Source organism: Pyxicephalus adspersus, chromosome 2, assembly GCF_032062135.1.
Source record: "Pyxicephalus adspersus chromosome 2, UCB_Pads_2.0, whole genome shotgun sequence".
Lineage (NCBI taxonomy): Eukaryota > Metazoa > Chordata > Amphibia > Anura > Pyxicephalidae > Pyxicephalus > Pyxicephalus adspersus.
In genome coordinates, this window is record NC_092859.1 from 126,644,052 (window position 1) to 126,657,559 (window position 13,508).

The 13,508-nt window shown below is 35.2% G+C and overlaps 1 protein-coding gene across 1 annotated transcript in view; it reads left to right on the forward strand.

The window, feature by feature from the left end:
* Window positions 1–5,662, forward strand: part of ZNF280D (zinc finger protein 280D) — a 32,752-nt gene extending 27,090 nt beyond the window's left edge. The window contains exons 19-21 of the mRNA XM_072399094.1: window positions 629–674; window positions 2,362–2,402; window positions 3,704–5,662. Of these exons, the coding sequence (XP_072255195.1) occupies window positions 629–674; window positions 2,362–2,402; window positions 3,704–4,325 (709 nt within the window). The 3' untranslated portion in view covers window positions 4,326–5,662. The remainder of the gene's footprint in view (window positions 1–628; window positions 675–2,361; window positions 2,403–3,703) is intronic.
* Window positions 5,663–13,508: the final 7,846 nt, after the last annotated feature.

Genomic DNA, 13,508 nt, shown 5'->3' on the forward strand with positions numbered 1-13,508 from the left:
TTGAGATTGTGTTGGTTTAACTGTTTCACAGGAATGTATTGTAAACTCAGGAGACCCACAGAGCTGTCTATATATCAGCTTTACATAGGAGGCATGTTTTAAGTACAGTGATGTAAAAGAAAGCTTAAGTTTTTGTTTACCACAGGCATAGAAACAATTGTGTATCACATTCTCAACAGCATAGCACAAAATGCTGATGATGAAAACTTTCCATCCGCTTAGATATTTCAATTGGTGGTGGTACCTTCAGGTTATTTGTATCCACTAGATCCCTGATGTTTAATCTTGATCTGTTGTGGAAACTGACAGGGTTAGACAAAGCTGTTACCTTCTGCTCGTTTTTAAACCTAATGTTTGACCCAGAATATATATATACATCCAACTTTTATTTGGAAAGGACATGCCCTCTCTTATCTTTCTTTGTGTACAGCACTGTTTATTACTTAGTTTACCAATTACAAAATATTTTTTATATTTGCTTTGCATGAAGTTTTACAGCAGTATTTGACTGTAGCCCAAAATTGTGGAGCATGGGTTTGATTACCTGATCAATTATTGTGTGAAACATTTTTCAACACCCTTTATTAGAATGTGTTATTTTCTCATTAGCTATTACTTTTTTCCGTAGATCAAGACTTCATGTTTCCATAGGTCAAGCTAAAATTGATAAGCAGGTATGTATGTTATTCCTTTATTTTTACCTATCCATTAAACTTCTTTTTTTTATAATAATATTATAGTAATATAATAAATGTAATATTGTAAACCTCTCCCTGATTTACATTTTATCATTAATTTAAAGGACACTCCTCAATGTATAAAAGGATAAAAAATTTGGGACTGCCATTGCAAAATGTGTTTTAAAGTTGCATGCTGCATGACTGATATCTTCAATACCTAGTGAGTAACTAATATTGAATAAGCATGTTTGAGAAGAGATTACATTTTTTGATGGTATTGGTTGGACGGTTTTTACATGTTTCGATTGGCTTGAAAGTAGAGGGATAAGAGGACAGCCCTTAACCCTACACTTTTTCTTTAGGTCCCGTTCTTTTTTTGTCAAAAAATAGCTCTAAATATACAAATTGGTGTTTTTTGAGTATTAAGACAACCGGAAACATGGCATTAAAAAGTGTATCTACAACCACTAGTAAGTGACTGTAAGGTTGCACGTGGCAATGTCTAAGCAGGTGCTCAATTTAAAATATTTCACTGGCATTTGTTTATAGGGAACCTTTTAGCATTATTATTGCATGTAAATTATTGTAGTCTTTACCACATAAAAATGTGTATATTTATTACTCAGATTAATAAAACCTAATCCAAAGAAAATATCAATCACTGTATTTGTATTAGTTTATCTGCACCAAAAAGTTGCAGCACTTACAGCCCAACTCCAGGCAAAGCTTTTGTTAGAAACTCTTTATTGACTTTGCCTAGGTGAATTCAGATTTACAACTTCATGAGGGGAATGCACCCCATCAGGAACACATATGACAGTAGAAACTAAACCTCCTCTAATTGAAGGGAAAAAACTTGAGTTAAAACTACATTCAGTGGATTTACATTCTTCTGCATAATGCCCAGACTTTAAGGAATCCTAATCCATTATAAAACTAGGTAGTTGCCTACACCAAGACATTGACAACAATGGCCCCTGGTTTTCAATCATTTGGTCACTAGGACAGCTGATAATAAGAGAATTTAAGTTAGTTTGGACTTGCTATTGATACTACAAAGTAGACTAAAACCAACAAAAACAGATCAAGATTGTTTTCTGCTGGGTCTGTTGATGCTCGCTGGGTCATTTATGTTGCTACATAAACGAGCGATGTACAATTCTGCTCAATGGAGAGGGGGGAGATGGAGCAAACAGCTCCCTTCATTTGCATTGAGGTCATTCGTGTTCTGTCATTCATGGATCTGCCAGGATGGGTCCATGAACAACTTCGGGTGGCCTCTGTACACATGTGAGATTCTCATCCGAGACGAGCCCTGCGGCTCGGTCGGATCAGTCGAGAATATTCTAATGTGTAAATACCCTAACATATATGCCAGAAAGAAAAAAAACAAAATTGAATAATGAATTGGGAGAAACAATTATACTGTTCATGTATGATTAAAAGGTACATCTTTTTACTAGTAAATATACCAAACCAAATTTTTTAAATATTTTATAAGATTTGTTTAGTAAATATTAATGTTAAACTTTTTAAACGTCTTTGTTTTTATTGTCTTTCTCCTTTTAAAAATATTTTTAATGTTAGTGGAAATGTACTGCTTCTAATCTCCTCTCTTCACAGGTCTACTATAAAATTATCATATTATAATTTATAACTAAGGTTTTCATGTTTCCTGCAGGAAAACACGGATTCACACAATAATGGAGTAACAGTCGAAAGGTAATTTCTAATAACAGCTTAAGTTAAAAAAAAAAAATTTAAGTCTGCTGAAATATTTAAAGACGGTTACAATTTGGGCTAAACAAATCCCTCTGTATGTTTTTTCCACTTGCACAATGTGTCAGTTCAGTCACTTTTGCTCCTTGTGTAAACCACTAGTTTTTTCTAAAAAAAATAAACTGCAGGTTTAAATACATTGAATACAGTTTTGATAATTGCAGTTATGCTTTCAAGATTAAGGCAGTTTAAAAACTGGTTTTCAATTAAATTTTTTGCATTTTGTGTATTAATCTTACACTTTTGCTGATATTTTTTTATTAATATTACAACAGTTCTATAGTAAGCATGGCTGTTGGGATAAATTAAAAAAAAAATTTTCTCAGAGATAAATTTTGATATTTGTAGTGCCATTTCCACTGATAGTAGTACATGTTAGTTTAGTGTTGGTCTTTCACCTGTCACATTTACTACTGGTATACATTGCCAATGTTTTACAATGTTAGTGGTTAATACTTCAGTGAGTTTATTAATAAAACAATGTGCAGTAAATATTAGCCGGATATTTTTACCTGAGTCATTTTATTAACAGGTGACTTCTAATTCGGTGAACTGGTCTTAGGTAGGCAAAACTGGTAGAGTGAGGGACAGACACAGATGTAAAAACCCAGCAAAAAACAAAGGGAAAAAAGTTGAGCTTATACATTACATTTGTATAAGAGATTTGGGAGATACTGTTCTGCTAATTTAATCATTAAAGGTAATCAAAAGTCTAATGCTGATTTGCTGCATTTGTGCAAATTGGAGTAATTTCCTGTTGCTAATATTTTGGATTTTTTACCTTTTCTTCAAGAAAGGGGCAGAATGCCTTAACTAGCTGCCCAGCATGGAATGAGTATAGAAATAGAGCAGGGTCCTTGAAAAAAGACTAGTGCACATCAGTTTTCTGGTAAAAAGAGATATTACTATAACCTGATAAAATTAAAAGATGTTGCATTTCCTACTGCATAATATCATGATAACAAGAAGGAAAAATTAGATGGATTTTCTTGCAAAGTGTTGATCACTAAAGACTAATAAAGCAATATTGTGATTCAAAGGAATCATCTGACTTCCTAAGACACACAGTGTGCAAAAAAAAAATGTATACAGAACTGATAAATGTAATAACTTGTCACATTATATACATTGAATTTGTGACTCTATTTGTTCAGTCAAAAAAAAGGTTTGTTTTTTTTTTATCTCCGGTATCTCGGGTTGATTTCTTTGTATTTAGTTGGTGATTTCATGCTGTTTTATTTTAGGATAGAGAAGCTTGCAACAGAAGCTACAGAAAATGAAAATGATGCATGTGAAAATGGGACCTCTCAAGGCCAAAGAAGCAAATTGTTAGTCAACAGTCAAATAACTAATCCTGATCATGTAGATGTGACCGCTGATAGTTTAAGCAGCTCTTCAAATCCAGAAGAAGAAGCAGCTCAGATGATGGAGACCGAAAGTAATGCTAACATTGTCCTTACTGAAGATAAGGGGTCTTGTAAAGACCTTGCTCCAGAGATTGGTGCTGCTTCTGATAATGAAGGAGCCAGTGCAGATGGATATGAAGTAATGTCTTCTCCTATGGAAACTGAAGATCATCAAGATTTAAACTCTTCTAAAGATAGCATTGGCTTTGAACAGTTTTTCAGAAAGGATGCAACAGACTCTGTATGTTCTGATGCCAGTGAACCAAGTAGTCTGCATTTGGATCCCTTAACACCTTCCGAGGTGTTGGAACATGAGGCTACTGAGATACTGCAAAAGGGGACAGTTAAAGTTTGTTCACAGACCAGCTCAAATGGAGAGAAAGCTGAAGAAGCTGAAGACAGTCATACACATGTATCCATGGCTGTTCAAGCTGAAGAAGAAACTGAAGATGTGTTGTGAAAGATTGGTACATTACATGTGGTGAATTATTTGCTACAGTTTAAATGCTTGGTTAAAGATCCGAGTCACTGCTGAAATTTACTCTGTGTTTTTAAAACAAGGCTTTGGAAAACTTGATGACTTTTGCCCTTAAAACTACCACAATCATCAGTATTGGGAATGAACATAACAGGGCAGCTAGGGAGAAAGGACAACATTTTAATACATTTCATTCTGACTTGATTTTTGTTGGATACATTTTGTATGTATCGAAATCCTTACAACAACTATAAAGGATAAAGCGTTCATACTTTTTTAATGTTGAAATTTATATGGAAAGTATTCAACTGTAACAGCTGTAATACTTCGAAAGTCCTTCATTTTGTGTAAGACTACACACCTAGTTTTAAAATATTTTACTTCGGGTTAGGGTAAAATAACAAATTTTCTGGACAGGTGTAACCCTGTCATCCAACTGACCTTATTTTAAACTTTCAATGAAAGTGAAAATTGTCATTGTTGTGCATATAATCTTAAATATATGTAGAAATAATTTCACATTGGCGCCTTTCTCCTTTTTTTACATTAATTTTTTATGGACCAATTACTCCACCTAAAATATGAATTTAAAGGTTTTTTAACAATGGCATAGAGCACAGAATGAGCAACCTTTGCTGCAGCAAAAAGGGCCCATGAGGAAAGTTTGCTGCAAAAGTCTGGTTTTATTTACAAAAAAGGAATAGTATTAATACCAGGATGAACTCCCTGATGTATACCTAGATAAGAAACTTGTGCAACAATACAACGGAAAATGCCCTAAAGTATTATATACAGGCTTAGAATGGAAGATGTTTTAATGCCTTTAAGATGGAGCTGAGCTTTTAATGCTTTGTCGTCAATCCCTGTTCTCTATAGCTGTGCCTATAGCAGATGGTATTATTGTGCCTATAGTTTTGACAGTAGTAAGAACAAAAAGCAGTCTCTTTAGATTAACCATTAGGAATAAGCCTTAGCTTAGGTAGTGATGTATAGTAGCCGAGCCTGGTAATTTACAAGCTCCTCCGAAATTAATGGCTGCCTTAATTGTAGGTAACGGACATGTTGTTCAATTACAAAGCTTAGGAAAGTCTGACTATTTTGAGGTCCTTTTTTCTTTTTTTTTTTTCACCCTTTGTCAGTCTTGGACTCTAGCTTGTACATATGATCTCCGTATATTCGGCTCTAGATATTATACAATGCCTTGAAAATTAAACTACTAGAATGTAGTTTGAAGAACATAGGATGGATGTCTTCTTGTTTTAAATGGGAATACTGTTTGCTGTAAATATCCATTCTTTTAGTAAATGTTTGCAACAAAATTCTGCCTTTGTGGATATGTTTTTAATATATATATTTATTTACTATTGATAACACTCACTGCTAATGTAAATACAAGTTCTTCTGACAGTTGCTGCCTAAAGCTGATCTTTCACTAAAATTTAGGAAGTCTTTGTTAGTCCACAAATAAAAAATGCTAGCAAACTGCCTAAAGATTAATACATTTCACACAGCCTTCTGAGAAACCTATGAGTCCCAGTTCTGGAGCATTTCCAGTTGTGAGCTGATTAAAATCACTTTTATTTATAAAGCATTCAAAAAAAATATTTAATAATGTTTTGTACAAAGTCACAACAATGGTAACACGTATATTGATCAACCGAGATGGTTCAGTGACAGAGCTGCATTATAAACAGTGAATTTATAATTGTATAGGTTTGCAGGTAACCAGCCAAAAGCTGTCAATTTTTTTTCAAGACATAAGACAGAGTGTGTTGAGTTTCACAAACAACAAAAAAAAGCTGCTTCCCTTGACTAATGCCTAAAATTAAAATAAAAAACCCCCTTCTCCGTACGCTGTACATATAAATACAATATCAATTAGGTAACAAAAACCATCTAAATGCCAGAAGAATTACAAACAATACACCCAAAACACAGCAACCTTTAATTGGGGTGTAAGCACACTTACATTGTGTCTTGTTGGCACGCATCTCCTAGAGGCAATCTCCATCAAAATGAACACCATCATTTCAAAGAATGTCATCACACATCACTGTGTTAAGGCCCTACACAGGGGCAGATTGTATCATTTGTGACATCAACATGTGGTTAAAATGTGCCTAGAAAGGCCTAAAATATTTTTAAAGTATAGGAAAATAAGCTGTAGTGTTGCAACTCGGTAATAAGGTACACTGTACATTATGAACTATTCTATTACAAAGTATATTTGATTGCAAGGGATCCACTAAATATATTGTTGCAAACATGTATCTCCTAATTTGGAGTGTGTGTACATTATAGCATTACTTATATGTGAAGCATATAAAATAAATCTCAATGAGAGGAACTTGTCCTGTGAGTCAGAGGAGAGGAAAGCAGGGAAGCCACACCATTTCACTGTAGAAATCATTCACACTGATATTCTTCATGAGACAGGATGCAAAGCCAGTGCCAATTACTGCCTCTTGGGTTTAATGTAATAAATTCTAAATCTAATTGTAGGAAAAATATACCCATTGGATCATATTTATGATATCTGGCACAATGTAAATCAGCAGGGGTTAGAATATTACCATCCAAACCACCAAAATAATGTTTTGTTTTTTTTTTTTACTTCTTCCAGTCTCCTCTTTATAGAATGGCCTACATTGGCACTATAGCAGGAAAATCTCTTGGTATTGCCATTGACCAAATGTTTTGGACTGAATAAGCGAATATTGGATAATTTGTTTGATGAAATTAGACTGATATGAGTCTAGTTCTGGGTATGTCACCCAATCTCACTCTGCACAGGTGTGAGATCAAGGGATAAAAAGAGTGCCCATCTCACTGCGCATGCGTGATATTGGCATCTCTTACCCTTCAGTGTGGGAAAATGCCCCTTATGCGCATGCTGGATATTGAGTAGGTATCCCGGGAGGCTCTGCTCTCCCATTCAGTCCTGATTGCTGTGGCGATCAAGACAGATAGGACAGAGGCTTCACCTATGACCAGATCTGGGCGGATGTGCAAGATGTGCAGGGAATAAACTGAATCAATTTGTGATCCCAAACGGAAAACCCTGAGTTACTGAGGTGGGTAATGGAGCAAAGTTTAGTGTCTATGTGTCTGTACACAAAGGTGTGTGGGACTGTGTATATTTTGTGTTGGTTTGAAGAAGCAAGTGATAGACCAATATTTTGGCTATATAGGTTTAAATAGTGTTTAATTGAGGGCCACCAAAAAAAAAATGTCAAAAAAATACATAATTTAAATGTGGAAAATGTGGAACAAAGCGTTTTTTTACCAGCTGATAAAGAAGCAGTTGACGTGTCAACATGGTATACAGGAGCTGGTTATGTTGGGGGGTATGGAAACTTTTTCATCTGCTCCATCTAAGATTTACTCTACAAAAGTCAAACCATGTATGTTCTTTAGTGTTTGTTACTGGAGAAAGACTTTGGGGGCATGAAAAAATAGGAATATAGTTAATATAATTATTTACTTAATAAATCTTTTGGAAAAACTAAAAACTACTGAAAATATTGATAATGGGTAGAAATGGTAAAATTGGACTGCCAAAGCCATGAACTAGAAAATAGTTATTTCCAGCAGTTCTGTCATTTGAGTTTCAGCAGACACTATGATACCCCTATAACATGAGCTCCCCAAAATTTCTCCCATGCTAAAACCACATAGAAAAAGGTTGAGGAGTGGGAAAAAAATGGTCACAATCGTAATCCTTGCTATTTACTACCACTCTACCTCAATGTGGCAGCACCTCTACCTCTCCTTTCAGACTGCTTGGTTATGTGGCAGCACCCTATTCTCCGTGTCATTTTGTTTTACAATAGCTTACCCACTGTTTTTGAAAATGGACACAATTTGGAACCAAATATTTTCCCAATAGACTTCAAAAGTTGCTAAATTTGGGTTTACCAGATTCCAAAGCAGGATTCATCAAGCCCCCACAAAATATACCCAAGCAGATCTGCTCACCCTCAGCTGCAAATTATTAAAATGCACATTGTGTTGTGATATAGCGGCAAAAAGCACTATGGGTACAGAACATAGCCTGTATTCTTCATGGTGAGAACAATCAAGATGCGTCTCATTGTCGATGAAAACACACAGCTGCCAATGAAGAAGTTTGCTACACTCTAGTAAACAGCAGGAATCAAACAGCAGGTATTTGTAAAATGTGGCCTTTCAATCTATTGTTCAACAGCTAAAATTCTCAAGCACTAACCTAAATTGATATTCACTGATTTTATTGGACAAAACTAACCAGTCGAATTAAGCTGCTAATGTTTTGTATACAAGCCATATGAAAGCAAGGGTGAAGAAAACAGTTAAATGTAAAACGTTTCATCCTCCAGGAGTTTCATCTAATTGCTGTTGCCTGCAAGCTACAATAAAGCTAATGCATCTACTCTCATAAAATACTACTGTTTTTTTCCCTTTTTGGTGAGGGTTATTTACTATTCTAATGGTTATTTCTAAGAGGCCAAGAATTTAAATGACATCCACATGGATAATGGCAGCTTAATGTGTTTGCTTTTCAATTTAGCCTCCTTCACTCTTTATCTGCAAACAAAACTAGAGTTAACAGTATGCAGACATGACGGTACTCTAATTAATATTAACTGGGCTATCAAATTCCCTTACTCTTGTTTTAGTTGTAACATAATTAAATTAAAAACGAATATATATATATATTTTTTTTATTGGACAGAAATTTCACTGTAGCAAGCAGTCTTCTTTGGTAAATAGGAATAGGTATCAAACACGAATATATATATATATTTTACAGAATGTGGAACCAGAAAACCTAGGTTGGGGAGTGTTCACACCAATCTAATTGGACACCTAAATACTAATTAACAGGTCACTGCTCTAAAGCCCCTTGCAGGATGTGTGCGCATTAAAGGAATTTTCGTGGACCTGCAGTTGTTTTTTAGGTTTCTGAAGATTCAAAGTTTATTTTCAGTTTATTACTTATGCTGGCCTCATATAGGTAACTGGGCTTAATAGTCTGCTGATGTATACTGGAGAAAAATTGAGCTTAGAGTTTAAATACTAGTAGGACAATTCATCTTTTTATCATTGCTAATATTGTTTCACAAAACTCAAAAGAGAGATATAGAAGATATATTAATGGGAAATAAGACAGTACAATTATTGATTGAAATTATATAGTAGGATTCACATTTTTTCAGTTTTTCAGTTTTTTTTTTGTTTGTTTCAGTTTGTTTATTGTTTTTTTTTTTTTTTACAAAACTAATTAAAGGATAAAGAAAAGGGTGGTTAAGAGGCTATTTTCTGGTTGGCCGGTGGGTTGGACGAAACTGATAAAGCTTGGTAGCCTTGGCATGCCCAGAGTAAGAACTGCCCGCATGCGCAGGAGAGGGATGCCTGCGCTTTAGCGAGGAAGAGGTAAGTGTGACAAATGGCATTCTCCAGAAAAATAGAACATGTGTTGATGCAGGGTAATAACAGCCCAATGCACAGAATTCAACAATGTATGGGTTAACATTGCACAAATACACCATATACCAGGGCTTACCCAGAGAAGATTATCCAGACTCCTGCTAAGGGGCCCAAGACCTGTACCTATGAACTACTGATGGGCCACAATGAGGGAAAATAAACTGTAAAAGTCAGATTTTATGTTTCAGTGCAGATTTCTATTTAATTGGCTACTGTAAGGTAGTACAGATAATTCTTCCCAAACACTAGTACATGCATCATATCTGTTCTTTTTTAGGTCTCCGTCATCACATTCCTTAGACAAAAAAACATGCTAATCAGTACGCCATAGATAAATCATAAGGGAGACTTTGATCTATCCTGTACTTTGATTCTAAAGTGGACAAGGATGACCTAATAATTATAAGCAACATTCCTGGTTTCAAAAACCACTTTCAATTATCAGACCATTCCTGAAGGTCTGCTGGTTGTTAATGGCTGCACGGGGTTGGGGTTACCTAATAGCACACAGGGAGATTTTTTTATTGTGCAAAATCTCCTATAAATAGATCTAATCCTTTCATCTTTTCCTTTACAACAGAGAAAAGTATTGCTCCACTTTCTCAGCCGTGTGTTGCGGTGGGTTCCAGTGGTTAATTGGCGTGGTAAAATACACCTATCCTAAGAGAAATATGATCACTGCTATTGCTGGACTTTTTGTTAAAATGCTAGTTCCCTGGCTTTGTCTGATTTCAGTACCTGACACCATACAGTGTCGCATTTATTGTCTTATCTTTGTTCTGGGTCAGGGTGTTAAAGCCATCAGTCTGACATCCAGGTAACCAACATTTCAAAATAGAGAGGTTAGCCTATATATTATACAAATAATTAGGGATAAATATTTCTTATTATCTAATTATCTAATATTATATAAGAGCAGGGTCTGCCTTTTTCCTTAGCTTTGTTATCCAAGATTGTTTTTTTTTACAGAGAGTGTAGTTTGACACCAACCACTTGCAACAAAGCAACGTTGTTGTTGAAACAAATGTGGTGCCATCCAGTGTTATAGTGCCTTTAAAAAGGCAACTTCTAATAGAAATCAGGTTGATAAGTGAATACGCACAGTGAATGTATAGAAGGAAAGTGGGGGACAGAATATCTGTTCCAAGAACATCCAGTTGGTGGTCAGTCAGATGTGACCATGTGTTACCCGAAGTGGAAGGAACAGATGCCAGACTACTTTTCCTAGCACCACCATGGGTCTACACGGGAAGGGACAGTATCTGTAGTTATAAGAAAGAGGTGGTAAGAAATTATAAAAAACCTCAGTCTTTGAAAAGGAAAATAAATTATATGAGAGGTCTTGGCTGTGTAGATAGGAACACAGCTACAGCCAAGAACTGCTACAAAATTGGCTTTTGAATAAAGTAAAGTTTAGTCCCAAAGCTAATAATATAATTCACATATATACTTTTAGAATTTGGCTTTGAATGTAAATTTGATTCGATTGTAGGAATAGTTGGCCTTTAAAAACGCCATACCAGCACCTTGCATGGTTCTAGGATAATCTGAAAGTATTTTCCATGCCACAGTTTGCAATAAAGAGCCTAAAACTTGTCATTTAAGAAAAAACTGTTATTTGAGTTGTATACTTTAATAAAGATAAAATCCTACTAAAATATTCTTTCATTATATTTCACATATTTTCTGAATTTCAAAAGCAGCCTGCTATAAAGAATTGTGTAAGGCTAGGTACACGCGTGCAATAATTATGGTTAGAAAATGAACGATTAATGACCGATCAACAATTATGCACGATTATTTATGAACATTCGTATTGTGCACTATTCTGTACATGCTGTAACCATACGATCGTTTAAATTATTCCACCAATAATGTACACACACTAAATACGGTTGTTTGAACGATGCAGGAAGTGACATGTACAGGAGAAAGTGTATCACAAAACAATCCACAGTCACTGAACGATTGTCACCCAATCAGATCTGCCATGGCGGTCGTACATTTCCAGCGACATTCCTTGTTCAACGGCTTCGTTGGCCAGTCATTGTGCACTTTTTTGGTTAACGATTATTGGACGATCAGTTGTTAGTCGTTCATTTCCATGATAATTATTGCATGTGGGTACGTAGCCTTAGTGGCAATCAGGGTATTCTTTACCTAAGGAGTGATGGTGATATCTTTACCCACCATCATGCATGAATCCTGTGGGTCTGTTAGAGATGGGGGGCCTGAAAGGCCAGAGGCAGCAGTTATCAGGATATGCTTAATGCCATCCTTAGAACACAAGAACTATTCTCCCATATTTGGGTTTTTTCGAGGATGCTACAACTACAAAAATAACTAATCTAGTCCCTCATGTGATGGAGATAAGCAAATGTATTATTGGTCCAGCCTGGGTGTCAACCATGGGTTGCTCTATAAATTAAGGGACTTGATTACCAGGAGAAAATATAAAATATAAACCTCATAAAGAAAACAGATGCAGCCACTATACGGATTACCTGGTAAAGTGCAATATATTGTATTTTTGGGTTTATATTTTAATTTTGCTTGGCAGTTTTTTTGAAAGGTGTCTGCTATGTAGAAATAAATTCAAAGAATACTTTTTTTTTTTTTTTTTAAAACAATGGTGGACTACAGCATAAACCAATACAGCCTGCACATCTGGTGTGTGATACCACTGAAACAAAATCTTGTACAAATTTTTTTTATAAAGGGTGCAAATAGATCTTTTGTTTGCTACCTCCCAAATATCAGACCAATCTGCCCTGTCAAGAGTCCGGCCTTAGTTTTAATGCAGATGGAACCTTATCATACTTCATAAAATCTAAGTACAGGTTTTAGTTTAGAGGTAAATATATTTATTGACATGTAGACAGCCCTTTGATAAAATGATTGTGCTCTAAATTTCCTTAACCTGAAAAAATCTATAGATCAGGTCCAATTAATGACCTAATTAAAACAAGCTTCATCAGCATTTGTTAAATAATGATGATTAAGCAAATACCTTAAATTTAGAAGTAATCTACAATAATTAAATAATGTTACATACATGTAATACAGTGATCCTGTTGGTTGGGAGAGCAGTTGAGCGTTCTGTAAAACATCAAGTCTGAACAGTGCCTTGGTGCCCTAGCATTACCGTGCTCACTAGATGTATTATATCAATAGAAAATGGCAAAAAGACACCCGAAGTAAGGGAGTACTATGAAACATCTTCCCTTTGTATCATCTCCATAACATGAGTATGTTCTATAGTCAGAAGGGAAACTGAGAACAATAATAATTGATAAAAGTGTAGCAGTGGCAGTATACACTTGCAAGTCTGCAAGGATAAATATTTTAACTAAGTATGAATAAAATATAAATTTTACTCCAAAAAGAAAAAGACACACACACACAAAACCATAAACATACAAGCGTATTGTGCAGATTCTTACAATTGCTAAAATCTCTAACACTCTGAGTACCCATAGTCTTAAACCAGGTTATTGGTGGGAAATGCCCATGAACCCCTATATACTATATGTATGATTTATTAACTGTCAAAGAGTGACACTTCAACAGTGTATATACTAATACTTATTGTCATATGTTCAAAATTGTTGGGGGGGGGGTTAATTTTATTTAGGCGGTCTTGTTAGGGCAATCGACACCTAACACATTTCATGGCTTTATAAAATACCATAGAAA